This window comes from Molothrus ater, chromosome 6, assembly GCF_012460135.2.
Source record: "Molothrus ater isolate BHLD 08-10-18 breed brown headed cowbird chromosome 6, BPBGC_Mater_1.1, whole genome shotgun sequence".
Classification (NCBI taxonomy): domain Eukaryota; kingdom Metazoa; phylum Chordata; class Aves; order Passeriformes; family Icteridae; genus Molothrus; species Molothrus ater.
This window is the reverse complement of record NC_050483.2, coordinates 26374170-26400389: the sequence shown is the minus strand read 5'-3', so window position 1 is coordinate 26400389 and position 26220 is coordinate 26374170. Positions and strand designations below refer to the sequence as shown.

The following is a 26220-nucleotide window of genomic DNA, read 5'->3' as shown; positions in this document are numbered from 1 at the left end:
TATGTCTGTAGCATATACCATACAGAAAACTGGCAACATAGTGAAGAAGATGATGTTGACCAGCTTTTTGTTAGGATGGCAAGATGTCCCTGTTAGGAACTCCAAAGGAGGTAAGTAGAGAGTGAGTAAGAGATCACATGCCCTGGTAAAGAAATGCCAGAGGCTTGATAGGCACAGACTGAGTCAGGATCATAAGACCTAGGGAAGGTTATGTTTATCTTATTCTGCAGATGTAGGGTGTGTGAGTTTGTGGGCTTTATTTATCTCGTGTTCACTGTATATGGCATTTTATGTTGTATGCTACATTGTAAAGTCTGAAGAGGGTAATGCTTCACAAATCATTTGCTCTCTGCACTACAAACATGGAAGGCATTATTAGCCAGTGTTACTGAAACATTTCCTTTCACTAATTGGTGCCATGTCCCTTTTCCTTTTGTGTGATCCTTGGTTAAAAAAGACAGCTATATGCCTGAGCCATAGCACCTTTGGTAATCTGGAGTTTTGCTGTCTGGGGAGGAGGGATCTGACTTAGCACAGTTTTGTGCTTTAGCACAAAATGTTCATTCCTGAGGAGGAAAGAAGTTGGATGCAACAATGCCATGCTTGTTCTCCCATTCCTGTGCTTTGATCTTCCAGCACAGAGCATCCTCAGTCCCTGTTTTCTAAAAGTGGTCTTTGTTGGTAAAGATGCTTGGAGAATTTAGTACCATGTGCTTTTTGAGTTCAGTATAGTTAGTTTAGTTTCTAGGTCAGTGATTGTGAACGTTGCACCTCTCCATGACAAACATAAATGCAACCGTGGCCAGTTCTGGAAGGGGCAGACTAACAAGAAAGATTTCCTCCTGGAGACTGATATTCACTGGCCGACTTAATAGGATAAGTTCATTAAAGCAAAACTTATGACCTCAAAAAAATAGACATGTGCTTGCAAGATATGCCTCGCTGCTCTCATCTGGTTATGCAGGTCAATTTTTGCCGTTGCATCCCGGGTGACTTTCCTATTTTCTGTGGTTTGTGGTAGCCAACAGCAACCGGACACCTCCTGTAGTGACCTTTTGGGAAGACGAGAGTTTCCTACAGCCTGTCCAGTTTCGGGCTGTATGAAGATGCATAAGGCTTATGTCAGGGTCCCCTCGATGCCGTGCCGACCCGCGTTTCCCGTTCGCGCCCGAGTCCCCGGAGCGGGCTGTTTGATGCCGGCGCAGAACCCAGTTTTTGGGGCTGGGACAGGGCGCCGTTCCTGGTGGAACGCCCCCGGACCGTGCCAGCACCCTTGAGGAGTCCGCGGGGCGCCGGAGGCACAATCTGGGCGAGCTGAGCGCGGCGGGCGGGGCGGTGCCGGGACAAGCGGGGCGGTGCCGGCGCGGGCGGAGACGCGGTGCGGAAGCGGCGCCGGGCGGGCGCTGCCGGAAGGGGCGGGAGCCGCGGGCGCGGGGCGCTTCCGTCGGGGCCGCTCCCGCCGGTGCCGCCTGTGCCTGGGCCGGGCGGCAGCCGGGGCCGGAGGAGCCGCCGCCATGCACGACGCCTTCGAGCATGTGCCGATCCTGGAGAAGCTGCCGCTGCAGATCGACTGCCTGGCGGCCTGGGGTGAGCCGGAGGGGCCGCGCCGCAGCCCGAGCCGCTCCGCTCCTCCGTCGCGGCAGCGTTCGTGCGGCTGCCGCACCATGCCCTGCCCTGCCCTGCCCTGCCCTGCCCTGTCCCGCCCCGGGCCGGGGGTGGCAGCGCCCGGCCCGGCCGGCGGCACCCTGAGTGGCCGCGGCCCTGCCGCTCCCCGGACCGAGCTGCCCGTGCCGAGGCGCCGGAGCCTCTCCCCAGTGCCGGCGGTGCCGAGCTCCGCTCCCGGGAGCGGCGGCGGTCGCGGGCCCCGCTGCCTTGCCCTGCCCGCCCGGCCGCAGCCCGGCTTTGGGGAGGCTGCCTGGACTCCCGGGGCTGTAACCTTGGGCCGCCTACTTTATTGCTAAAAAAGCATTCCTTGTGTTGTGACTTAAACTTGATTTGGAGGGCCGGTGGCGTATTGAAGTCTTAGATTTCGAATACGTTTGCACGTGTTAGTGATATATAATTGTGGGTTTTATTTTTGGGCATACTTGAGAGTCAAGATTTTGGTCAGGTGACTGCACCAGCTGTCCTAATGTTTAGGCTTGATAAGGCTTTTCAAAGCTGTGACCAGGTGCCATCGGATGTAAAATCAGCACCATCATGCAAAATCGACAATTTAAAAACCTCCACACTCTATGGAATTGTGACCCTGATTAGTTGTTTTAAGAATTACATCCTGAATGATAATACTCCTGTTATTCATGGAGGTTTATGATGGAGTTATGTACTGGAGAGGATGTGAAGGTAGTTTATTCCTGCATTACAGCTTTTCTATTTTTCTCTCTTTGAATGTGTTTATTTTGCTGAACTAGGAAAAAAACCCCTAAATATACAGACTTATAGTAGTATGGTTTTGTAAGAAAGATGTGTAATTCTGTCTCTACAATATTTCTACCAAGTAGTAGAAGAAAGGCCTTGCAGGAAATAAGATTTTATTAAAATGCAAATTCGTTTGGTGATGAGGAAGTACTAGATGTAGAAGGAAATATCCATGTATGCTGCTTTCCTGTATGATATTCAGTGAGGAAGAAATTCAGTCATATTTCATGAGCCTGTAAAGATTTTATGCTTTTTGTATGGTCTAAGTGCTGCAAAGAGGATGAGTCTGAAACTGTGCCTTAGAGTTTGTATAAAAAGGCCCTCCTTTATGAATCTTGAATGATTCTTGGTTGTCCGACCAAAGCAAAGCTAAGCTTAGATTGTCCAACCTAAGCAAAGCTGCCACACTCTCCTTCCAAACATAGCTGACTATTTCAGAGAGGCATTTTAAAATCCTGACTTAAAAAACTTAACAATCAAACCCATGTAAACTTGTTTTTCTTTCTGACAGTACTTCCCATTATGTAACACAGTTCCTCTCTGAGAGGTAATATAATGTCTGAAGAATAGTTTATTGCCTCTTTTGATGGCACACAAGATGCAATGAGTTGCTTCTTTATGTCTGTATGACATAAAGAAGCATCCAGTGGGATGTGATGGCCAGGCTGTTTATGCTGTTTTGCTGCCTGCTCTTTGGCTATCCTCTCCTCAGAGTTAAAGCTACTTCTGTGCACTCCCACTGGAGAGATGATAGGAGACCTGTGTAGTCACTACAGAAAATTTTTTTTGGTGTTTGAAGCAAGTTTCCAATTGTTCTGATAAATGTAACACAGCCCCATAATAGGCACTGTGAAGAAAATTAACTCTACCCCAGCAAAAACCAGCACAGTTGTGAAGGGTAAATTTTGTTGAACTAATTAGACTCTTTTTCTCCTGTCTTTGTAGAGGAATGGCTCCTTGTTGGTACAAAACAAGGGCATCTTCTGCTTTACAGGATCAAGAAAGATGTAGGTAAGTTGATTTTAAGAATGGCCCAAAAAAGTTGATTGTTATTTTTATTTCCTGCACTTTTAGAGCTATAGTGATTTTAACATAAGTTAAAATTGCTGATTTTTTCCTATATAGAATTCCATGTATGTAAAGTATGTTTTAGCTCAGGTTTCTTTGTGTTTAAATATATAGTAAGCAACTTTAATTTTCATGAATACAGTGTACAAATGTGTGTAAAAACAATGCAGTGTACGAGTTGCCAGACTTTTGATGTGTGTTATCTTTAATGACTGGATTAGTGAGAGAGCAAATACATTCACTGGGTCCATGAAATTCATGGATGGGGAAGAGGGATAAATACTAACTTGTTTTGTCAGGTATTTACCCTTTCTCTTCCTCTTTGAGAGTCCTAAGCGCTCATACTCTGTTCTAGGAATGCCACAAATAGAATTATTCTATTTTTGCTTTAGTTAAAATTGATTTTCTCTGAAGATGTTTGTATTTCACATTACCTGCTATTATGTAGGATCTGATGTTTTTGAATGCAGTAATATTTTGTAGCATGACACAGGAAAGTAAACACCAAATGTAAGTTTCCAAGTTCATCACCTCTTGGAAGGATATTAATTTGTAGCTACTTGGATTCTAGAGACTGAATTCAGCTTGATTTTTCTGAAACTTGTAGGTTGTCTGTCCAATTGGAATATGCTAGTCTTGAGTTGCTAGTGTCTTATCTCACATGGTAAATTTCTCCCCCTTTTTTGCATCAATGGCAGGAGAGGTTATGTCATCAGAAAGTGTCTGTAAGTCTTTCTCCCTAAAACTCCTTTAAAACCCTTGTGGTGTAGTGTTTATTCCTTGTCTATTTTGCAGTGATGTGCATCCTAGCAATTTAAGTTACTGATACTTGAGTAGTGTGGATAAAATCTTTCTGTATATTTTTGTATCTCTGGGTTTCAAATTACTTAAATATAATGCTTGCAATGTAAAACTTGGGCAAGGCAGAAATGTAACTACTGCTGAGGCCCTCAGCTGGGTACAAGAAGTGTAATTTACATTTTCACCTGACTGTGTAGAAGACCCTGTGATGCATTTAAATGCAGATGTGTTTAAGTGTCATTCTTCCAGTGTTAAGTGGCCAAGTTTGCTTTCATAATTATTTGTAATTTGCTTAGTGTAAGACACACAGAGTCATGAGCAACTTCAGTTTACATACCCTCTTCAATCTTTCTGATAGGTTGCAACAGGTTTGAAGTGACACTAGAGAAATCCAACAAGAACTTCTCAAAGAAGATTCAACAGGTAGGAAATACCATCTTCTTGATGTGGGAACAGTTTTCAGCCAATAAATGAAATATCAAATGTACATGTGCAATCTCTGCTGTGCTTAACAAAAAAATTTCCCAAAGCTAAAGATTTTCTTAGAGGTGTAACAGCCAGATGTTTTTGCCCACTCTTCTCATAACAGAATAGGCTTGGTTGGATTGCTAGAGCAGGAACCGAAGAATTAGAACTTGCAGGTTTATTTTAGGCTTTTGTTAGCAATAGGTCTTCAATTGTTCTATGAATATTTGTAGAGATGATGGTAATACATCAACAGACTGTAATGTATTATATGACTCTCAGATGACATTCTGTAGGAATGTGAATGTAATTCCACTTACTTGAAATGTAGAAATAAAATAACTACCAGTCTTGCTGCCATTTTCTTTTTTTTTTTTTTGAGAATTTCCTCTCAATGATTATATTGATTCCAGGAAAAACATCTTAAAGATTATGGATCCTCTCTCGGATGCAACACTCTGTGTATGCTTTAGAAGTATTTTTGTACTAGTAACATAACAATGTTAAAACTTTTTCAATCAGCTTAGGTTGCAAATGCCAGCTTGTGAAAAGTTACACTGAAAACCTTTTTCAGTGTAATTGAAAAGAGTTGCAATAGCTGAAGGAAGCTTGCTCATGGAAAACTGCCTTTCTTATTATTTTGAGATTTTCTTAGACTATCTATAATCAATCCTTATTGAGAGTTTTAGTTTATGAATGGAGTCACTAACAGCATTCTCCCTTTCAGATCCATGTTGTTTCTCAATTTAAAATTTTGGTCAGTCTATTAGGTAAGTGAAGAAAAGTGTTTTATATTTAATTTTATATTTAATGAGTTCTTCTAGATGCAGTTACTTGTCTGAATGTGGCACCCTTTCCATACACCAGCATAGTAGTCTGGTTGCTGAGAAGTCATTGTGTAGAGCTAAGCTTTGCATTTTGCAGAGGAAGCATTAAGCAGCATAGATTGAGAAGCAGCTTTTCCAGCTGGGAGAACAAAGCATTAATGCTGATTTGTGATTAGGAATGAAGAAGTAGGTGCATGCTCTAAAGTGTCTGTGTAAAATACAGTTTATGTTGGCCCCTGTATGTACATGTATATGCATGCATGTGAATCTGTGTGCACTGTAGGATAGGCACTGAAACTTCTGACTAAATTTGCTGGATGTATCAAACTTGTCACTGATGTCTTGCACCAAATTCACTTTATATTCAGATGTGGTCTTCTAGTGTCTTGTGGAAGATTTAAGTTTGCTTGGCTCTGGCTTTCTTTAACTTCGGATCTTCTGGTGTGTTTTTTTGCTTATATTACTACTCACTTCTTTATGATCTCCAAGTCCCAAGTCTTCCAGCTCCAGTATTTGTAGATTTCTGCTGCTTGCATCCTTGTACATGCAAAAACAGTACCCTACATTCTCAGCTGTTCATTTTCCACTAATTTCAGGAGCCAGTTCAGAATGATCTTTGTCATGCAATTTTCCATTCTTGAGCTTGCTCTGTTCTGGCCTGCTTGCTGTCCCTTCCACTCTGCCTTCCCCTGCTTGGTTAGCAGTACCTTCCTGTAGTTTTACCAATGCTGCTGTTAGTCTTCTTTGCTGCATTTATTGTATTTGTATGTGTCTTAGCATTTTTCAGCTTTTGGGAAAACACTTCTTTTCCTTTCTTGCAGCTCTTAGTTTCACAAGTTCTTTTTTATATGAACATAAAATACAGTAACTTGCTTGAATTAGCAACACCTCTACATGTCTTAAAATATTAAATAATAATTGGAGTTTTGTTTGAAACAGAAAATAACATTTACGTCCATGACCTGTTGACATTTCAACAAATCACCACAATTTCAAAGGCAAAAGGTGCATCTCTCTTCACTTGTGATCTCCAGGTAAGGGGAGGAATACAGCTGAACAGATGTCTTTACTGTTTGTAATTAAGATTCGTCTTTCATGTTGCTGTATGGATTAGGTGTGTTATTTTGTGTTAGATGAAAATTTCTTGGGTACTAGTGCTTTTTAAAATTAGTACCTACTGCATTTGCTTAAGGCAATAGTTTTAAATTATTTTTCTTACTCCGCTTCACAAGGTATTTTCCTGTGCCTGTTGTGATTGCAGCTTTTGATACAGAAATTTTGATACAAGACTTCAAAGCATTTTTGTCCTATGCTAACTTTGACTCTTCTTTTTTGAAAGATCCCCTTAATATAAAAGCCATTTCCTTTCCTTGCATTGCCAGTGCACTAGCTCATTGTGGTTTCCTTCTGCAAGCAATTCTATCTGGGTTTTTAAAAATTTTTGTTTCTCTTTATTGGCTCAAGGACTCCTAGAGCAGTTGTGGTAGATTGAAGCCGTAAAATGGTTCTGTAGGGTGTAGCAGTCCTCTGTTCATTTGCTCTGGTTCACTGAGTGAGCAATTTCTAGTCAAGTGAGTTTCTTAGCCTGCCCATATCATTCAGACATCTTTTTCATAATCAGAAGAGATGGTTTAGTGCCCTTTATAATTTTTTACATTTTTGCCCCGTGGGAGCTTAATGTTAAATATTTTCTAGGAAGTACTTAGGGTTTTCTAGACATGAAAATGAATGTCTTTCAAAGCACCTTTACGTCTGGTCATTGCAAAGTGGCTTGTTGTTTGTATGTCCAGGCACTTAGCTTTCCTAGTATTTCTTGTCAAGAAACGTTTCCAACAGGTTAGAATATTAGATTATTAATGGTTTTATCTGTTAGTATAACACATTCTTTGTGTTCCATATCCTCACCTCTCCTATACTGCATAGAGTTCCAGCTATTTATCCTAGTTTCAGGGTTGAACTGATAGCTCTCTACTTATCCTCTGTTTGTGTGTGTGTGTATGCCTTTTGTGCTCTCTTAGTTTTTTTGGTTTTCCTTGATGTCACAATCCCTGTCAAAGTTAGTTTTTAAGTATCCTGCCACCTCCCCTGCCTCCTTCCTCCCTCTCCCATGCTTCCTTTTTTGGGGAGTTCTCTTCTGTTATGGATGAACAAAGCTGCTCTTCAGTGGACAGCTTTGCTTCTAGCAGAGGCGTCTTTGGTCTTGTCTTACCTTACTTGGCTCCCTGTGAGTGCCTGTGAGTTAGGTCTGTCTGTTTTCACAGCAATCAGATACAGGGGAGGAGGTGCTGAGGATGTGTGTGGCAGTGCGTAAGAAGCTCCAGCTTTATTTCTGGAAGGACAGGGAGTTCCATGAGCTCCAGGTGAGTTGTGTTCTTTCTGTAGCCAGCATGTCTCAGCAGGGAGGGTCATTGCTCTTCACTGCTTGCCATGTTACTTGTGCCATTGCTGACTTTCAGAACATTGATGGTTGGCTCTGCAGAAATTTAACAATGGAACAGCAGAGAGAAGTGAAAACACGTGTTGGAAATCAATGCCAGTTAATGGCATTTATAGTTTCATAAGTTAAAGTAAGGGCTGTGTGCTGTATTTTAATGTTCTGGTTGTAGTACACTTTTAATTACTTGACTTTCAAGTCAGTGAAATATATGAGCATGCATACCTTGCAAAAACATAGAAGTAGGTGCACTGCTACTCTAAGTATGTCACTTCTACTCTAAGTATATCACTAAGTCAGAAGATAGTTTCTGACAAGTGTAGAGAGCTGCAGTTGTGAATACTGGAATAAGAAAAAATAACTAATTGAAATGGGTAGAGCCTTTTCAGCTACAATACTCTACTAGAAAATTTTGTACTAAAAAATGATCATTTAACTCAGAGCACACCTCTTTACTGTACATGAGTCTAGCCTTTTTGCTGAATATTGCCATTCCTTGAGCAGTAGATGCTGGGCACAGGTGGTGGGGAATATGGTGTCAACAAGAGAGCAGCCTGTTACACTCTGTGTTGCCAGATTTGACTTTTGCTTTTCATTCATAACAACCAGTTTAACTTGTTTTCCTCAGGGGGACTTCAGTGTACCTGATGTACCCAAGTCTATGGCATGGTGTGAAAACTCCATCTGTGTAGGCTTCAAGAGGGACTATTACCTGATACGGGTGAGACGGGGCTGTGTAATAGTGTTTTAAGAAGATTTGGGTAGCAGCAGACACTATGGAGGCTGCTCCTGTGCTCAGGAATTTAGCTTACAGATTTATGGAAAACAGCATCTGGTACTTCTGCTCTTTGTGGCTTTGGAAAGGGCAGTTTAAGCCTGTCCTTTTAAATGGATATTTGTCAGGAAGTCATTTTCTGTTTGTTGCTGTTGAGACCAGTGTTTGCAGCTCTTGCAGAAAAAAGGAATTGGGGAAGATACATTTTGTTTTGGCAACAGTCTGTGTAAGCTCAGTTTGCATTTTATTTTATGTATTAAGAAATGAGATTAGCTCTAAAAGGACAAAGAGGCCAAGAATAACTCATCTGGCACACAGCGAAGCTTACCCATTCTTTGATTTTTCATTCTCTAGCTGAACTGTAATTGTTTGAAAGCCTCTGAACTTACTGTTAATTTACTATTACAGTTTCCACTTAGACTTCATTTACAGCTATAGTTCATTCTTTTTTCTGCCTTTATAATTGGCTTCTGCAGATATTACAGGAAAATAGGATGAAGATGAGGTGCACCATACATGTACATGTATGCACATGGGTGGCAACAGTGATCTGTAGTCAAAAGGAAAACCACGCGTAATTTTTACAGTCACTTGAAACTGATGCTGCTCACAAAAGAAGGGGTGCTTTTCTGCAGTGCTCTCCTAGATGTTGATTCCTGCCATCCTAGTGATAGGAGTAGTTGTGTAGGTGCTCAGGGGAAAATGGCTAGGCAGGTTTCTAGGCTTTTAGTTAGTTTTTTTTTATGTGGCAGTGCTCACTCATGCCAGAATAAAAGTGTTAAAACTTTTGGCCTAAATGAAGGGTTTCGAGACTTTAGCTAGTTTTGCTGCTGTGGTATAATGGATTTGATAAACTGGTGCTCAGCTACTATCATCACCTCAGACATAAAAGTAATATTTTTTTATTTCAGAATGATGTATAAGCAGGATGAATTATGATATGCAGAAATTTAAAATTTGCACTTGTCCTGTTAGTGTTTGTCCTGGACTGCAAAATCCCTCTAGGGGTTTTTGCTTTAGTCTTATGTAGCTTTGAAGAAAAGGTTATTGTGCAAAACACTTTTTTTCTTTTTATGTTCTTTATTATCCTAGGTGGATGGAAAAGGATCCATCAAAGAACTGTTTCCCACAGGGAAGCAGCTGGAACCATTGGTAGCTCCTGTAGCAGATGGAAAAGTTGCAGTTGGCCAAGATGATCTAACAGTTGTGCTTAATGAAGAAGGGGTCTGTACTCAGAAATGTGCCTTGAATTGGACAGATATTCCTATAGCCATGGGTGAGAAGTAGCAGTTTGTTTTTGGTTTTGTTTAAATTTAATTCTTTACTCTTGTGTATGTGATAAAATCATTATATTTGCAGTATTGTGAAACCAGGTGGATTTGGAGTGTGACAGGTTCTACAGAATTTTAAGTTGTACTTGGGGGAAGGTTTTGTTTGTTTTTGCTTCTTAGCCTTCTTTGCTTGTGGTCTGTGTGCCTCTCTCATAAAATAGGTGTAGTCCATATCTTTTATACAGGGACAAGGTCTGAAATGGAAGGTAGTGTTAAAGCACTGTAGATCTGGGTGCCTCAGAATTTCCTTATGGTGAATGATGAGCAAAAGGCTTGGTATAGTATTCTGTGAGCAAATTGCTGTCAGTGTCAGGCACTGAGTTTTGTTTTGAGTATGTAAAAGGGGCACATTTCAGGGGGATGAAAAATTGAAGAGAAGCCTTAAGTCATAGCTTGTTTCCAGGAATGCTTGAGACCAATCAGCTGAAACGTTTCCCTTGTTTCATGAGCAGAACACCAGCCTCCCTACATCATTGCTGTCCTGCCAAGGTACGTGGAGATCCGCACCTTTGAGCCCCGGCTGCTGGTGCAGAGCATCGAGCTGCAGAGGCCGCGCTTCATCACCTCTGGAGGGTACTGATACAACTCACTGCCGTTCTTGTCAGGCTGGCTGGCTGCATGTAGCATGCTGAAAAACTGGGAGAAGAGCAGCTTTTCTGACTCTCACCTTAAGATGTGGCACTGAAGCAATCTGTTGGGTTTTTATGGAGATTGGTGGAGGCCATACCTTGAGGAGGAAAGGATAGAATTGAGGGTCTTTAAGAATTTGTGACACTGGAGATAGTCTTCTTTCTGCTTTGCAGTAATGCTCCAGTTGCTCTTGCATTGATGCATCTTTCTATTATAGGATTGGGATTCTTTTAGGATAGGGTATTCCTTCTTTCTGAGCACTGAATCCTAATAATTGATATTTTTTGTCTTGTTTACAGCACAAACATTATATATGTGGCAAGTAATCACTTTGTTTGGAGGCTCATTCCGGTGTCCATAGCCACACAGATCCAGCAGCTTCTGCAGGACAAGCAGTTTGAGTTGGCTTTGCAGTTGGCAGTAAGTACTCAAAAACTTGAGTTTGCAGTGGATGCAATTGTGCAAAAGTATACAAAGGGATGTTTGCCATCTGGTAAACTATAATGAGTCCAGTAATCAGTCAGTATAACCTCCCAACTGTCCACTTTGCACAAACTGGTAAACTCTAGACTTAGTTTAAACTGAAGTTTTAGTTTTGTGCTGCCATTACTCCATATTGATCTGTTGTGGTGTAGATTTTGAGAAATCATCTTGTATATGAAAGATTATCTCTTAGCTGTTTGATTGGCTACCTTCTTTTAGAATTTGAAATAATTTGGGCTACAGAGTCTGTAGACTGCTTGTAAACAGCGTATTTTGGAGTTGTGAGTTTTGTCACATGAACTTTTTTTGCATAATATTACTCCTGAAACAATAATTTGTTAGAGATACTGATGCTGTATGTTTCATTATACTATTCAATTTACTGCGTTAAAATTTTTTGGTTTCTGGAAACTCCCCTTAATTAATTGCATTTTGAACTGCTGACTTGAAAAAAAATTGAAAAGGCAAATGAATGAAGAGATGTTTGCTGTGATGGAGCAGGTATAGAGGTAACCAGAAGTAGCTTTCAGACCTTACAGGTTACTCAGTGACACAATAAGCATAGACAGGCACCAGCAGTGTTCACTTTGAGAGATTATCTTTTTTCTTCCTACTCTCTCCACAGGATAATGCTCCTCTTAATTCTCCAGGGTGTTTCTCTCTCCTGTAAACTCTGAGAGTTTTTAATGTTTTTAATTTCTATGCAGGAAATGAAAGATGATTCAGATAGTGAGAAGCGACAACAAATCCACCACATCAAGAACCTCTTTGCCTTCAACCTGTTCTGCCAGAAGCGCTTTGATGAATCCATGCAAGTTTTTGCAAAGCTTGGTACAGGTAAATGCTTGGGTTGGCATTGAATCACTTCAGTTAGGAGGAATGAAGTCAAGTTCACTGGCTATTTTATGGGGTTTTTTTGTTTGTTTTCTGTTTTGTTTTAGTTCAAAACAGTGCTATCTTGTGCAGATCAGTCCCCTGCGAACAGCAAATAGCCTGGGCAGCTATTTAGTTATTTTTTTTAGTTGAGCTGGTGATTACTTACTTAATAACTTAATTAACTACACAATTAAGTACAACTAAATACTTAATAAACTACACTTAGTAAATTAAGTTAAATCAGGACTTTACCCTTTTTACAGAATATCTTTGTATTTAAATAGCCAATATCTTGGCTATTTAAAGCATGCACAGCATGTGCCCAGACCCTTTGAAGCTGAATGTTTCAGCAGCTGCTAAAAGCCTACTTGTAGCTTGGAATGAAAAATATGGAACATCTGTAGGTTTGGAAAAATCATTGGACTCAGATGAGGACCTTTAACCCTTGGTTTAGCTGAGATGCTGAAACCAGGTAGCTGTCCTGTGCTTTTGGAAGTCATGGTAGTCTCTGATACTAGGTCATACTAGGGCTTGAAGACTGAACTGTACCATAGAATAGTGCTTAAGACTGAGATTCTTTTTACTGGTGGCAGAATTCTCATGTGCATTTAAACCTATAGTTTATTTTCATGATGCTTACATAATACTTACTTTGGAAAACTACAGAGAAAGACAAGGGCTGAGAACTCAAAGTATTTTGAGCTTGAATTAGAGGATAGTAATTTAGAATTTGCTTAAGTTATGTGAAAACAGGTGTGCATTAGTTACAGATGGTACTGTTTAGTTCTTGTTTCAAAAGTGCAGTAAATCTACTCTTAAAACATTGTTTGTTCCTAGAAATCCCATCTTACTGTCAGAGAGGTTAATGTTAGGAATCTGCAAGAAGAGCAGTAAGATTGTAATAATGGCTTGTCCTCCAAGTGTGCCAAGTGCAGGTTGGAAATTCCTGTGCTTGGACTTCGAAACATGTTTTACTCTTGCTTCTTTTGTGTTGTTTTAGCTTCTTTTCTCTAATGAACAAATTTTATTTAGACTCTAGAACCTTGTGGATGTACAAGTAGACTGCAGACTGCTCTGTTAGAAAGATAAGCTTACTCTAAGTTTGCAAAAGTAATATGAATGGTTACTAATACCAGTTATTTTTTGCATAGATCCCACTCATGTGATGGGTCTGTATCCTGACCTCCTGCCCACAGATTACAGGAAACAGCTACAGTATCCCAACCCCCTGCCAGGGCTCTCTGGGGCAGAGCTGGAGAAGGCACATTTAGCTCTGATAGACTACCTAACTCAAGTGAGTGCTCCTCTACCTGGTTTTAGAGCAGGATTACTCAGTTCTAGCATGCTTTGTCAGCTTTGATGTGCTGGAAACAGTACACCTAGCCCAGCTCTGTCATGCTAGCCTTAATGGGCTGTCTTCATGGCTGGAAAATGTGGCAGCAGCCCCTGAGTGAGCAGGGGAAGTGGAACACATGAGATACCCCACAGATATGTGGAAAACATCATGTGTGATTTGGACAAAATTTCCTTATGGAGTGGTTCTGACTATGAGTCCAGTATTTTATTTCTAGTATCCTGCTGAAGAGAACTTGAGCACTTCATTTTTTTTGTTTTTGTTCAGTGATTATTATTAACGGCACTCTGTCCAGGAGATAGGTTGAGGGCATGCAGTAAAAGGTGGAAGGGGAATTAATGGGCCTTTTAAGTTCCTGCCCTCTTTGTTTTGTCTTAACTGGAACCTGAATTGTTTGGTTGCCATCCTTAGTATAGTAAAAGGAAGCTTGTGCCTAAAGGAGGATAGATTTTATGCCTAGTAGTGCAAAATCTAAATTGTTTTCCAAATGTTTCCTGACTTCTCTAAAATGTCTGCTCAGGTTAACAGAATTTCCTTCTGACAATTTTCTCAAGACTCTGGACATTTTTCAAAATTATAAATATGCAAAAAAATAGATACACCTGAATATGGTTGTAAAGTTCGTGATTAATAGTTAGCGACAATAAAATTCTTTGGGAAACAGTTGATTAAAAGAAGTTATTAAATTGGCTTAATTTAGTCTTTGTAGATGGTGGGTTATATCTGCTGAGGTGAGCTGTAGAAATCCATCTTTTCCTGTTAAAATTTCATTTGTTGTCCTGCAGAAAAGGAGTCAGCTAGTGAAGAAGCTAAATGATTCTGATCATCAGTCCAGTACCTCACCCCTCATGGAAGGAACACCCACGATCAAATCCAAAAAGAAGCTGCTACAAATCATTGATACCACCCTGTTAAAGTGTTACTTGCATGTGAGTTTCTGTCTGACCTAGAGGCTTTGCCATGGGAGCTCTGATGGAATTTCAGACTGAAACATTTAAGGAGGAGGATAAGGAGCTACTGCAGAAAGGCTCACACAACTGTCTTTCTTTGATCTAAAAATAATGTGTAAAATCTGAGTATTAACTAGTTTCCTCTCTGGTCAGGAAGCAGTTTCAGGGAATGAGGCAGATGTCGGTCCCTGGTTGCTGCCTCTGTCAGAAGAAAGTGGCTGTGGCTGTGTATTTTGAAGGTCTAATGAATGCTTTTATTGCCTTATACTGGTAAACAGAGGAAAGTAGGATCTTGGCTGTTTTGATGTTTTTCAAAGCCTGACCTCTGTTGTTGAAGGGGAGTAGCTTTGGTGTGTTGTTTTCTTTCTGTCTTCAAAATTATAGAAATTAACATGGACCTTACTGTAAGGTATTAAACTGTCATTTCTTATTTTTCTTATGCTGTGAGGCTTCCTTCATCCCCTGCCCCCCACTTCCAGCTTGTTTTGTACTGTACACTTAGAAGGTGCACTTCCAATGAAGTTTAAGTGCTCCCTATTCTCTTGCAGACAAATGTAGCACTGGTGGCACCACTGCTACGTCTGGAGAACAATCACTGCCATATTGAGGAGAGTGAGCATGTACTAAAGAAGGCACACAAGTACAGTGAGCTGATAATACTGTATGAGAAAAAAGGTCTGCATGAGAAAGGTAATTTTCAAGTTGGGGGAGGAGAAGGAGTAGAAGCATGTGTTCTTTGTGTTGTGTTTTGACTTCACTAAGTAGGCAGTATTCTGAAGAGGCTGTTTAATTGCTATCTTGTGATTAAATCTTTGTTCCTGTTACAATTTGGTCTCTGTTCAAAACAAAACTTTGTTTTGTCTTCAATAGCATAACAGGGAAAATGCACTTTTTTGTGCTTCATGTTGGAGCTAGCAGTTACAAAGGAATTGACTTCTTTCCATTTGAAAGCATTACAGGTACTGGTGGATCAGTCAAAGAAAGCCAACTCCCCTTTGAAGGGTCATGAGAGGACAGTGCAATATTTGCAGCATTTGGGTGAGTGTGAAGAAGAGCAGTGTTTTTGTGAGTTTTTATTTTGTTTGGCTTAGTGGTTATTCTACTGTTTGGCAGCTTTCTGGAGGCGATCAAGCTGAAAGGGTATCCTTGTTATCTTGTTTGGTTTCTTGCATAATGCAGCCTTCAAGTATTAGCTCAAGGGATTCAAGTTTCATTGAAACTTAAATATCTTTGGTAAACATTCCTTATTTCTGATTAAAATATCCACTGGGAGAAAATAAAATTTGAATTTTCTTCCAGTGATGAAGAGTGAAGTAGAAAATAATTCTGAGTGAAGTAGAAAATGCTCTTAAATCTACTCTTTTCTGTCAGTTTCTGGGGATTAAATGCAATATTCTAGGTACTTCTCAAGTAATTACAAATTCCTCCAGGCTTGTAGCTATGATCTTTTAAGTCAAGTGTGTATTACTGATGGGTATTTAATACTAGCCTTGTGTCAATAGAGTAAGCACTTGTTTATTGCATCAAAGCAAATATTAACTGTGTGATTGACCATCAACAATATGCTTTGTCATTGTGCAGGAGAATTATTTATTTACTGGGGTGGTAGATAGTTTTCTGTGTTGCATTATTCTTTTATCTTTTAAAAAAGGTTCTGCAGAACCTTTTCCTATTGTAGCTCATGTTTAAATTAAGGATTTCTTACTGAGGAAGTTGAGAAATTCCCTGCCTGTGGCCTGTGGGAATCCCCGTGCAGATGAATGTTATGTGCTGAGGGGAGCCAGTTGTTCTGTGGGGCAGTTTGGTGTGTTTCTTTTAGTATACTGATCAATAAGCTTTGGTAGTTATTTAATGAGCTGCTTCTCTCCTCCTGACGTTCTCACTGTTTTGAGAAGGTTTTAACTTCACGTTTGATTTGCTTGCGATTTCAGCAAAGACACCTTGATCAGTGTTTTGGCAGGGGGCTATTCTAATTAATGTCACATTTCTTTATAAGGAGTTAGTTTTCATGTAAAACAGAGTCTTACTTCCATTTCTTGTCCTGTCTTTTTTTAAAATCTTCTCTGTGAGGCCAGTATGCCCTGTAAATTCAGAAAGTTAATAGAGTTCAGCAAAATTCAGGCCGACAAGTTTATTGCCATTTGCCAAGTCAAACCTTTGTTACTGAAACTTTTAGATTGGCTCTTCTGGGAACTATTTCAGTTGTTTTACTTTACAGTGCACATCATCTGCATTTTTTAAATTTATTTTTTAAATTCTGCTAATATGAAGATGCTGCTTGCTTTAAATATTGTGGGATGGAGAAAAGCAAACAATGACTGCCTTTTTATAGGGTTGCTTTAAGTTTCTGTTTCTTGTGTAGTGTTGTCATATTGTGTTATGTTGTTTAGGCAGCAAATGCGTCACTGATTCTGAGCAGGAGGGTGAGGGGAAAGTCTTGTTTCCTAACATGTTTTATTAGTATTGTGAACCAAATTGTCCAAACTATAGTATTCTTTTTAAAGGGGCAAGTCCTACATTTTGCTAAAAGCTGAGAAGCTGTTACTTGTCATGTAGTTTCTATGCCAGTTACTTCGGGACTATGATGCTTTACTACTTGTTACAAAGTATTTGACCATTTGCTGTAGAAGTCATTAGACTAACAGGCTGGAAATGGACTGAAGGCAGTTACACAAGTGAAAAGTTCACTGCCTCTGTACCCTAATTAAAACAAATTGAAAGGGAAGACTTTTGGAATGTGATTAAGGCAACCGATCTTGGTTTTGGGCTGAATTCTTTGCATTTGGTGACACTTAGTATTTGAGTTAATTTTTGTTTTGTTTTGAAATCATGTTTGTGAAGCAATGAAATTGTAGCTTTGGGATGAGTGATTTGCTTGACTTGAGCAACAACTGGATTCTTCATGTAAATGAAGCTTTGCTGGCTCTGAAAGCATCTGCTTGTGTTGTGAATAGATAGAGAGTTAGGATTTTAACAATGAGCACTGCTGCATTTTGTATTCCAGGCACAGAGAACTTGCACTTGGTATTTTCCTACTCTGTCTGGGTGCTAAGAGATTTTCCTGAAGATGGACTGAAGGTTAGTGTGATTGAAAGAGGTTCCTTGTTGTTGACCTTCTTAGTGCAGTGTATGGAATTGGGATAACTCATTGTAAGAATCTCATTAATGCTAAACCAAATTAAATATATAATTTTTGTTTTCTGGCTTCAGTGCTAATGTTAGCAGTAGATAAAACAAGTCAATCTTTCACTTTTTCTTATGCTTTTCCATTCTTGGAAGACCTTATAATAAATAGCTAGGATATTGATAGAATTTCATGTTATTGATATAATAAATAGCTAGGATATTGATAGAACATTTCATGTTATTGATGCCACACTTTTGCACAAGAGCCTAATTGAGTATTTAAATGTCAGGTGTTGATTTGCCTATAAAATTGGCTCCCTGTATTTGGGAGGTGTTGGGCTCTGTAAGAAAAGAGTGTTCACTCGGGCAGAAGTGGGGATGTTTGATAGTCTTTTCAGATGTGAAGTAAGTTCAGTGCCTGAATAAGCTGCTCAGATCTTTTTTTGTACTTCTTGTTTACTCTTTGGACATGTGATAATATGCTGGGCTTCAGTGCCTCAAGAGAAAAATATACTGTGGCACTTAAGAAAAGAAAATCACCAATCTGAATAAAATTTTATTTAACAGATATTTACAGAAGACCTCCCTGAAGTGGAAGCTTTGCCACGAGACAAAGTGCTCAGTTTCTTGATAGAAAATTTTAAAAGCTTGACTATTCCTTACCTGGTAAGAACTCAATCTCTACTACTGCATTTTACCTCCAGTAAAACAAAATATTACCTGTAAGACCTTAGTTCTTCAGGAGCTAGAGCCTGTTGAGCAAAGCAAACATAATTAAAATACATGAAATCCTGAGGTCAAGCTTGGTAAAGGCAAGCATGGAACTGTTCCTTATAAAGAATTACATCCCAGAGGAAGTGTCTACAGCTGAGCCTTAATATGTATTTACAGGAGCACATAATTCATGTCTGGGAAGAAACTGGTGCGGACTTCCACAACTGTCTCATCCAGCTGTACTGTGAGAAAGTGCAGGGCTTAATGAAAGAATATCTCAGTTCTTTCCCTGCAGGTATGTCTAGCCTTTTCTGGTGGGAGGACCAGGAGTATTGGGAGAGCAAAGGGGAGCCTTCATATTCCATGTTGTAATCCTTCCCTGTTGAGATCCAGCATAAGATACCTTAGTGATCGAGGGAACTGGAAAACATGTGGGTTTGTAGGACAGTCTAGTTTGTTGCCTCTCAAGAGGTCTTTTAAGGGACCAAGCAACACTTTGTTCATAATTAGGTCGAATGGCAGCTACTGCTCCCTGACTTCTGCATGTTAAGGGTAGGGAAGGGTTTTGAATAACTTGAGTATTGCTTTAACCAGCCACGTGATGTGTTTTTAGGAGCTGAAGGTAGTTTGGCAGGTACATGACAGCCCCAACCCATGTAACAGTTCTATCATCGTTTAGTTCCTCTTCATAATGATTTGTGTGTCTTCTAGTACAGACTAGTGTATAGTGTAGTGAGTTAGTTGTAATAATTTAGCTAATGTTGTTTTCTTTCATATAGATAGAGCTCCAGTGCCTGCTGGGGAGGAAGGAGGAGACTTGGGGGATTACCGGAAGAAGCTGCTGCTTTTTCTGGAGAAGTCCAGCTGCTATGAACCTAGTCGACTTATCAGTGACTTCCCCTTTGATGGTGAGTTCTGTTTCTGTAGGTTAACTAAACCCTAGCTTATTGCTTACAGCAAAACTTCCTCACTTATCATAGAGTCATGGAAACTAGAAATAGAGAAGATGACTCTATCTGTAGTTGTAGGCCACTGGTGTGTATCCTAACTCTGTTTTTGCTGGCACAACTGAATTTACCAGTTTCTGCAGGATTCCTCTAACTGTTGACCTAAGACCTTGTGGCATCTCCCAGCTATTTAGCTGAACTTTGTGATTACCCTGAGTTGCTCAATAGATCTGAAGGTAGTTGTTTCTTAAGGTGACTTAAGAATTCAGAAAAGATTTCTGAGACTAGTGCGAAATGTAGACTTAGAGTGTCAGTATAACTCATACTGTAGCCTGAGCACAGATTAATACTTCCTTCTGTTAGTCTGGGCACTAATTTTGTAATTTCTCTGTATAGCTATTGATTTAATCCTTCATGGTATCACTAGGTCTCCTAGAAGAACGTGCTCTGCTCTTGGGTCGAATGGGGAAGCATGAGCAAGCTCTGTTTATTTATGTTCATATTTTGAAGGACACCAACATGGCTGAAAAGTAAGGATTCCTTTCTTTTATAGTTTTTGCATTTTTGCAAGACTTATTTTGCTGACTGCTCTGTGGATAGGATGTGTAGTGAAATGTTGCTATATGTGGAGCCATGAACATTGTAAGTCTTCACGATCTTCTGTGTTTTCACATTTTATTGGCCTTGAACCTCTTCTGGGTGTCTGTTTATTACAGATGCTGCTTGCTGGCCCCTTGAGGTTTGCCTTTTCGTGCTCTCATTGTGCTTTAGAGCAATATGACCATCATCAATGAGTTAATACTTTTTTAACTGTCCTTAGTCTGTGATCTTGTGTGTTGTTTTGCTTCCTTTCTGTTTGGAGAGATGTTCGCTAGCCTACATTAAAAAGAACTCTTGTTAGTGAAGATACAGCATTTTTTAATGTGTTTTGTGTCAGGGAATCTCCTGAGTGAATCAGAAGTACTCAGGTAAAAATAGAATTACCCAACACTGGCAGGTGTATCTGAACACAGGGACCTGTTCCCCATAGTTGCTTGTGATTCAGATAGACTAATTAGATACATATACACATAGATTTTTATGCTGTGATGTGTTGATTGGGGATATCTTTTCCCTCTTTTTTCTTACACAGCTAAATTCTATTTGGCTTCTGCATTAAGGCTTTTTAAGTTGATTGGAAGTGGGAGACTTGCACAAAACTTTGCTTCTCTCAGCATTGTGATGCAGAGTGAACTGTGTAATACTGATGTGCAGTTTGATGAATTGATCTGAATCAATTCATCAAACTGCACATCAGTTAAGTGTACAGTTGCTTAACTTGGATGACTTCAGTAGTAATTAAATGTTAATTTCTGTAAACTAATTATTTGGGTCCTGTAACTGTTTCTGTATTTCTCTTAATTCTTCTCTGTTGATTCTTCTAGCTACTGCCATAAACATTATGACAGAAACAAAGATGGCAACAAAGATGTAAGTAGCTTCTTGTTCAGTAAGGAAGTAGAAGGCTATATATATACACCTTGTTCAGGACTTGAAAGTTCTTGCTCTGTGTAGACTTCTTCAGGGTTTGTGTAGTGTATAGGAACCTGTGTATAATCTCTTGGAATTTAGGAACTCCTAGATCATCGTGGGGTGTTTTTTGTTGAGAATGTTACTGTATCATTGGATTTGAGCCTACATTAAGAGCTGTTTAAATGAGCAGTGCACAATTTTGGATGGCAGGGGTATAACTTAGTACGATTGCTGGATTTTACCAGCACTGTCAGCTGTGGATAGGTGCAACAATTTCCCTTGTGTGTGCTGCAGGTCTATCTGTCCCTGCTGCGCATGTATCTCTCCCCACCCAGTGTTCATTGCCTGGGACCCATCAAGATGGAGGTGCTGGAGCCTCAAGCCAATCTGCAGGCTGCTCTGCAGGTTTTGGAACTGCACCACAGCAAACTGGATACCACTAAGGTAAGTCAGATCTGTAAGTACTCTGTGCTGTTGGCAGGAAGCTACAGAAGGTACTGGAGTAGGCAAGTGAATGGAATCTGTCAATCTAAATGTGTCAATTTCTATTCTGTTTTGGTCTCTATTTCTCCTTAACTTTTTCTAACTTTGTTCCAGGCAATAAACCTACTCCCAGCAAATACACAGATCAGTGAGATTCGCATCTTCTTAGAGAAAGTACTTGAAGAAAATGCTCAGAAGAAAAGATTTAATCAAGTGCTCAAGAACCTTCTCCATGCAGAGTTTCTGAGGGTAAGCATCCACCACCTGTTATTGATTGGAATAATGTTTTAAAATATGTTCAAATTGAAATGTACTGTTTCTTATAGGGGATGGGTGTCCTGTAGACAGTGCTGTAATGCACCCGAAATTAAATGGGAATTATGTAGCTTGAACATCCTTTTTGCAGGAGATGGTGGGTACATTCATTTTAGTTTGGATGAGGTGTTTGTCTTTGCTCACTGTGCTGTGGTGTGCACTGCAGGATCATCTCAGCTTGGAGTGGGGAAAGCAGTTTAATTGTTCATCTTAACACTCCTTTAGTGGTTGAATACCTTAGGCTGTGGACCAAGGTAAAAGTAAAACCCTGTGATTCATATAGTGTGGGTTTTGGGTGTTCAGTACCACCTGCTCTGGTCCACAGAACAGCTTCTTCTGTGCTGCACAAGTTGGTAATGTAGATACAGCCACTGACAGTTAAATGTTGTGATGCTTTGCAGTTTCATCAGACCAAGGCGTGGCATTGCTTTTTGAGCAGCTTGGGGTTTTTGTCCTTCTTTAGGTCCAGGAGGAGCGGATCTTGCATCAGCAAGTAAAGTGCATAATTACAGAGGAGAAGGTGTGCACTGTTTGTAAAAAGAAGATAGGTAACAGGTGAGAGAGCTGGGTAAACTGAATCAAATATTAATCTGGTACACTTAAACTAAGAATGTTGGAAAACTGGATGTATGTATAGCCAGAGAGAACAGCAGTATGAGGGAGCTGTTTGAAGAGTATTTGAATTACAAATTACATTTATTAGCTGAATGGTTAGGAATACTTTAAAGCTTTGGTCAGTGAATTTGCTGCAAGAGTTTAATCCTCCTTGCAACAAAGGAGTATAAAACCCTTTCAGAAACTCCCAAGAGTTCTTATTTCATAACTCTGAAAGGCATGAAATTGGTCCTCATACTGAATTTTGAAAACTTTGTAAGAACACTGCCTTTCTAAGAACCTACTTCTTGACTAGAATTGGGGAGGATGATATAAAGAATTTTAAGCTGAAATACACGTGTAGTTTTCTATATCTGATGGCTTCATGGCTTCCTGACTGATTTATGTTTTGTAGCAATTTATGTTTTGTACATTCAATAGGATATTTAAAAGTAGAACTAATTTGCTTGATTATTTGGATGCCAGTGACCCTGAGATGAGCTCAGTTGGTTAGAGCATGGTGCTGATACCACCAGGGTTGTGAGTTCAATCACTGTACTGACCACTTATTTAAGAGTTGGACTCTTATCCTTGTGGGTCCCTTCCAACTCAGAATATTCTGTAAATCTGTGAACTTTTCTTCTACCGTTCCTAGTAGCTAATATAGAATGCAAATTTTATTTGCACTTGTTTGTTTTTTTTTTCTTTCAAGTGGAGGGAAATGCTACATGATTCAGTCATTATTTTCTTCTTGATGGGAGCCTTTCTGAGATATGAGTAGCATTAACAATGATAGGGAAAGGTTCTTTTCCCAAAACATTCAATACACAGTCTAAATATTGCTACGCATATTAAATTTTTTGTTCTTAATATTCAGCATGTAGCTTCAGCATTAAAATTTGCATATGCAATATTGTTTTGATAGTATAGAATTTTTCTGGTACTGTGAAGTTCAGCAAGATTTTGAAGCTTGTCCCTCAGTCTTTAACTTGCTGCCAGTGACTTCCAAGTAAAATGTGCCTGCAGAAATGAAAATAGATTTTAAAAACCTCCAAGCAAACCTCTTAGAATATCCACAGAATTCTTTTCTCTATTTTCTCTTTAATATGTTCAGGCTATAGTTTAAAAAAGTGTCACTATCATGTGTCTCTCTCTAATTCTGCCCAAGTTGGATGCTCTTGTTTGAATATGGAAAACAATGTTTGTCTTGACAGCTGATGCTTGTGTTTTATTCTCTTTACAGTGCATTTGCTCGATACCCTAACGCAATAGTTGTGCATTATTTCTGCTCCAAAGAAGTCAACACACTGGACACCTGACCTTGTCATGGTCAATAATCCCAACATTTATACAAAATTCAGTACTGATGACTAAAGAAGTTGATGTGTCTGAGCGTTTTGAGGCTTGTTGCTAGGTTCTCTTACACTGGGTAGAAATTATTTGTATCTGTGGACTGACGTACCTACCCAGCAATGTTGATTTACTAGAAAATTATTTTACCCATGTTGTTACAGTGCTGGCAACTACACTGAACCTCTCAGTCCTCAGATGAAGAATAGAAACTGATTTTTGCAGTGACTTTTGTAACACACTCCAGCCTTGCAAATGAACCGTTAGACAACTGTTGGACGTTCACCACAAATCAAGTCTTACAATAAAATGTATTTTCTTAGGGTGGCAATGTTGTGATTTGGCCTTGTATATAAGTATTTATTCAAAAAAAGAAAATTCCCTGAAAGTCTTTGCAGCCATATCAGCATTGCATGGAGATCACCAGATGTTTGTCATAGAGGAGGCTTCTGTGTCTGTTTCCAGACTTAGGAAGTGCAACTTTTATCTCAGCAACAGAAATGATTTAAGTGCTGGCCAAAGGACTCTCTATTGATATTCGGTGGTTTTGCCTGACCTTCTGGTAAGTTGTTTCACAGGAGGTAATCAGAGAAATGCTAGGTACCACTAAGAAGCTTTTTTTCCTTTTTGTTTTAGTTTGAGAGCTATAAATTGAATTAACTTGTGTGTTGTTTGCACTGACTGTGTTCACTCTTAGTGTGAGTGGAAGCTCAGAGACTGTTGGAAGAAGTTCATATCTGCACTCAAAGGAAAAAGCAAAGAACATCCTGTAAAGCAATTTCTGGAAGGAGTGAACTCTAGTTACTGCTTGAGCTTCTGGACTATGCTTGAGACTTATGTATATAAATTCTTTAGTCTCTGGTTCACTTTCCAACACCGAAGTAAAATCCAGACCGTTTCAACATCTGTGTATTTGAAATGCTCTAGAACTGCATTCTGTTCAGGCCCGTACTGTTCTTAAAATTATCTTGGGCCAGAAGTCTTAACACAAGAACTAAATTGTACCATACTCACTCTAGACTGTAATATTTTTGTCTAACTTATTTTTTCAGAAACTTTAATCAGTTGCAGATTGGTATGAGGGACAAAATGTTTGTTGCAGAAAGAATCTGTGGAGTGGTAATGAAAAGGCAGAAGTAGCAAATAACCCAGTGGAGGGACTGTTTGACTCCCAACATCCTGGTCTAGCAATACTTATAAATAAATCATTATTAAGTGGTATGGAGCATGACATGTAACTACCAGATATCACATCTTAAAGAACAAGCTGATGAAGAAATCTGGTCTGCCTAAAATGTAGTTGAACCTCAGTTAACATCATAGGTTTACTTAAATCGTGTGAGGTTTTTTTTTTAGGAACAGATCTGCTGTAGGCTGAAAAGAGTCCTAATTCACTTTCATTTGCCAGTGTTAAGAGTTTCCCTTGATAACTGTTTTTTCCTTGTTCATATGTGTTTGTATTTATTGTTTATGCATTCTTCTGGATTTTTGGTCCAGTGTTTTGCTTGGATGTCTTGGGCAGTATTGCTACTGAATACTTTCTGCAGAGGCTGGATAGAGGGAATCTGTGGTGTTAATGTTTTTAAACTTGTATTTCTTCTGTTTGAAGAAGAGAGCCTAAAAATACTTACACTAGATTTGCACATGCTGTATAGATCTTTATATACTACTTCAGGTACGGAGGGAAGATGGTTTGGGAGAGTTGTGTTTACAGGTCATAGAGAATGAAGAAAGGGCATTTAAAAAGACCTTGCATTCTTTGTATACAGATATAACAATGCTACTCTGATTTTTACTTATCTTATGTTTAGTACTGGTAGTATGATTTTTATTTGCCTTCATTATCTGTTACCAGGATCTTCATTGTACTCTTACTTACAAGTTGTGCCTCTGTTCATCTCCACTGCATACCTTTTACAGAGATGTGGTTTGTGCTGTACTTTTTTTGTTGGTTCATACAATGTGCTTTGGGTTTCCTAACCATACAGCAGGTTTATCTAAAGCAATAGGTTGTAATAAATATCGTGAACCGGTGTGTGTTTCAGTCATTGTGCAGTTAAACTTCTCTGGGCTGATGTAGATTTTATTTTTATTTGTATATTAGACCTCACTTTCTCCTGGAAGTCAGACCCAGTGCAGTATCTCAGTATTCCCCTTGCTTTCGTACGTGTAAATCAAGTGTGGCAATTCTCAGTGTAGGTTTTTAAATCTACAAGTTTATACATGCTTGTGAATGTTCTCAAAATCCTACTAAAACCACTTTTGAATTCTCTCTTTGAATAATGTTTTTGCAAGTCTTACACCATTATACCATTAAATATGTACTTACTAGAGAACACTAAAATTACTGACAAATTTTTTCTGGGTGGTGATGTTTGAGTGGTTTTGTGCTGGGGAGGGATGTTGAGCTCTGTGTGACCAAATCAGGAAATGTTTAGATTCACAGGTTTGCACTTGCTTGGGCTGTAGGTCATAGAGTCTGGTGTTGGAAGTAGAATATAGATCCTCAGTTTTCCTATTCTGTAGCCATGGGAAGCACCACCGCAGAGGAAATCTCCTGTCTCCATGTTCACAGAATCACAGGATGGATCAGGCTGGGAGAACCCACAGTGGATCATTCTGTGCAAGCTCCCTGCTCAAGCAGGGGCATCTCCAGCAGGTCAGCCCCAGCCTGTGCTGGTGCCTGGGTTATTCCTCCCAGGTGCAGCACCCTGCACTTGCCTTTGTTGGATTTCTGACAGTTCTTCCCTGCCCATCTCTCCAGCCT

General features: G+C 39.7%; 1 protein-coding gene across 2 annotated transcripts; it reads left to right on the top strand.

The window, feature by feature from the left end:
* Nucleotides 1-1438: 1438 nt before the first annotated feature.
* On the top strand, nucleotides 1439-25725 carry VPS39 (VPS39 subunit of HOPS complex). 2 transcript variants are annotated; one of them, XM_036384236.2, is made up of 26 exons: nucleotides 1439-1587; nucleotides 3364-3429; nucleotides 4185-4211; nucleotides 4646-4710; nucleotides 5480-5522; nucleotides 6519-6613; nucleotides 7841-7939; nucleotides 8642-8734; nucleotides 9881-10064; nucleotides 10572-10692; nucleotides 11049-11169; nucleotides 11940-12069; nucleotides 13260-13402; nucleotides 14248-14391; nucleotides 14961-15102; nucleotides 15364-15450; nucleotides 17417-17490; nucleotides 18106-18204; nucleotides 18430-18547; nucleotides 19032-19160; nucleotides 19627-19729; nucleotides 20624-20669; nucleotides 21006-21155; nucleotides 21309-21443; nucleotides 21973-22064; nucleotides 23347-25725. In XM_036384236.2, exons 1-26 carry the CDS (start codon nucleotides 1515-1517, stop codon nucleotides 23420-23422), a joined length of 2655 nt encoding a protein of 884 aa, XP_036240129.1. In that variant the 5' UTR covers nucleotides 1439-1514; the 3' UTR covers nucleotides 23423-25725. The 2 variants fall into 2 exon arrangements, with proteins under 2 accessions (XP_036240129.1, XP_036240130.1); XM_036384237.2 differs by lacking the exon at nucleotides 4185-4211.
* Nucleotides 25726-26220: the final 495 nt, after the last annotated feature.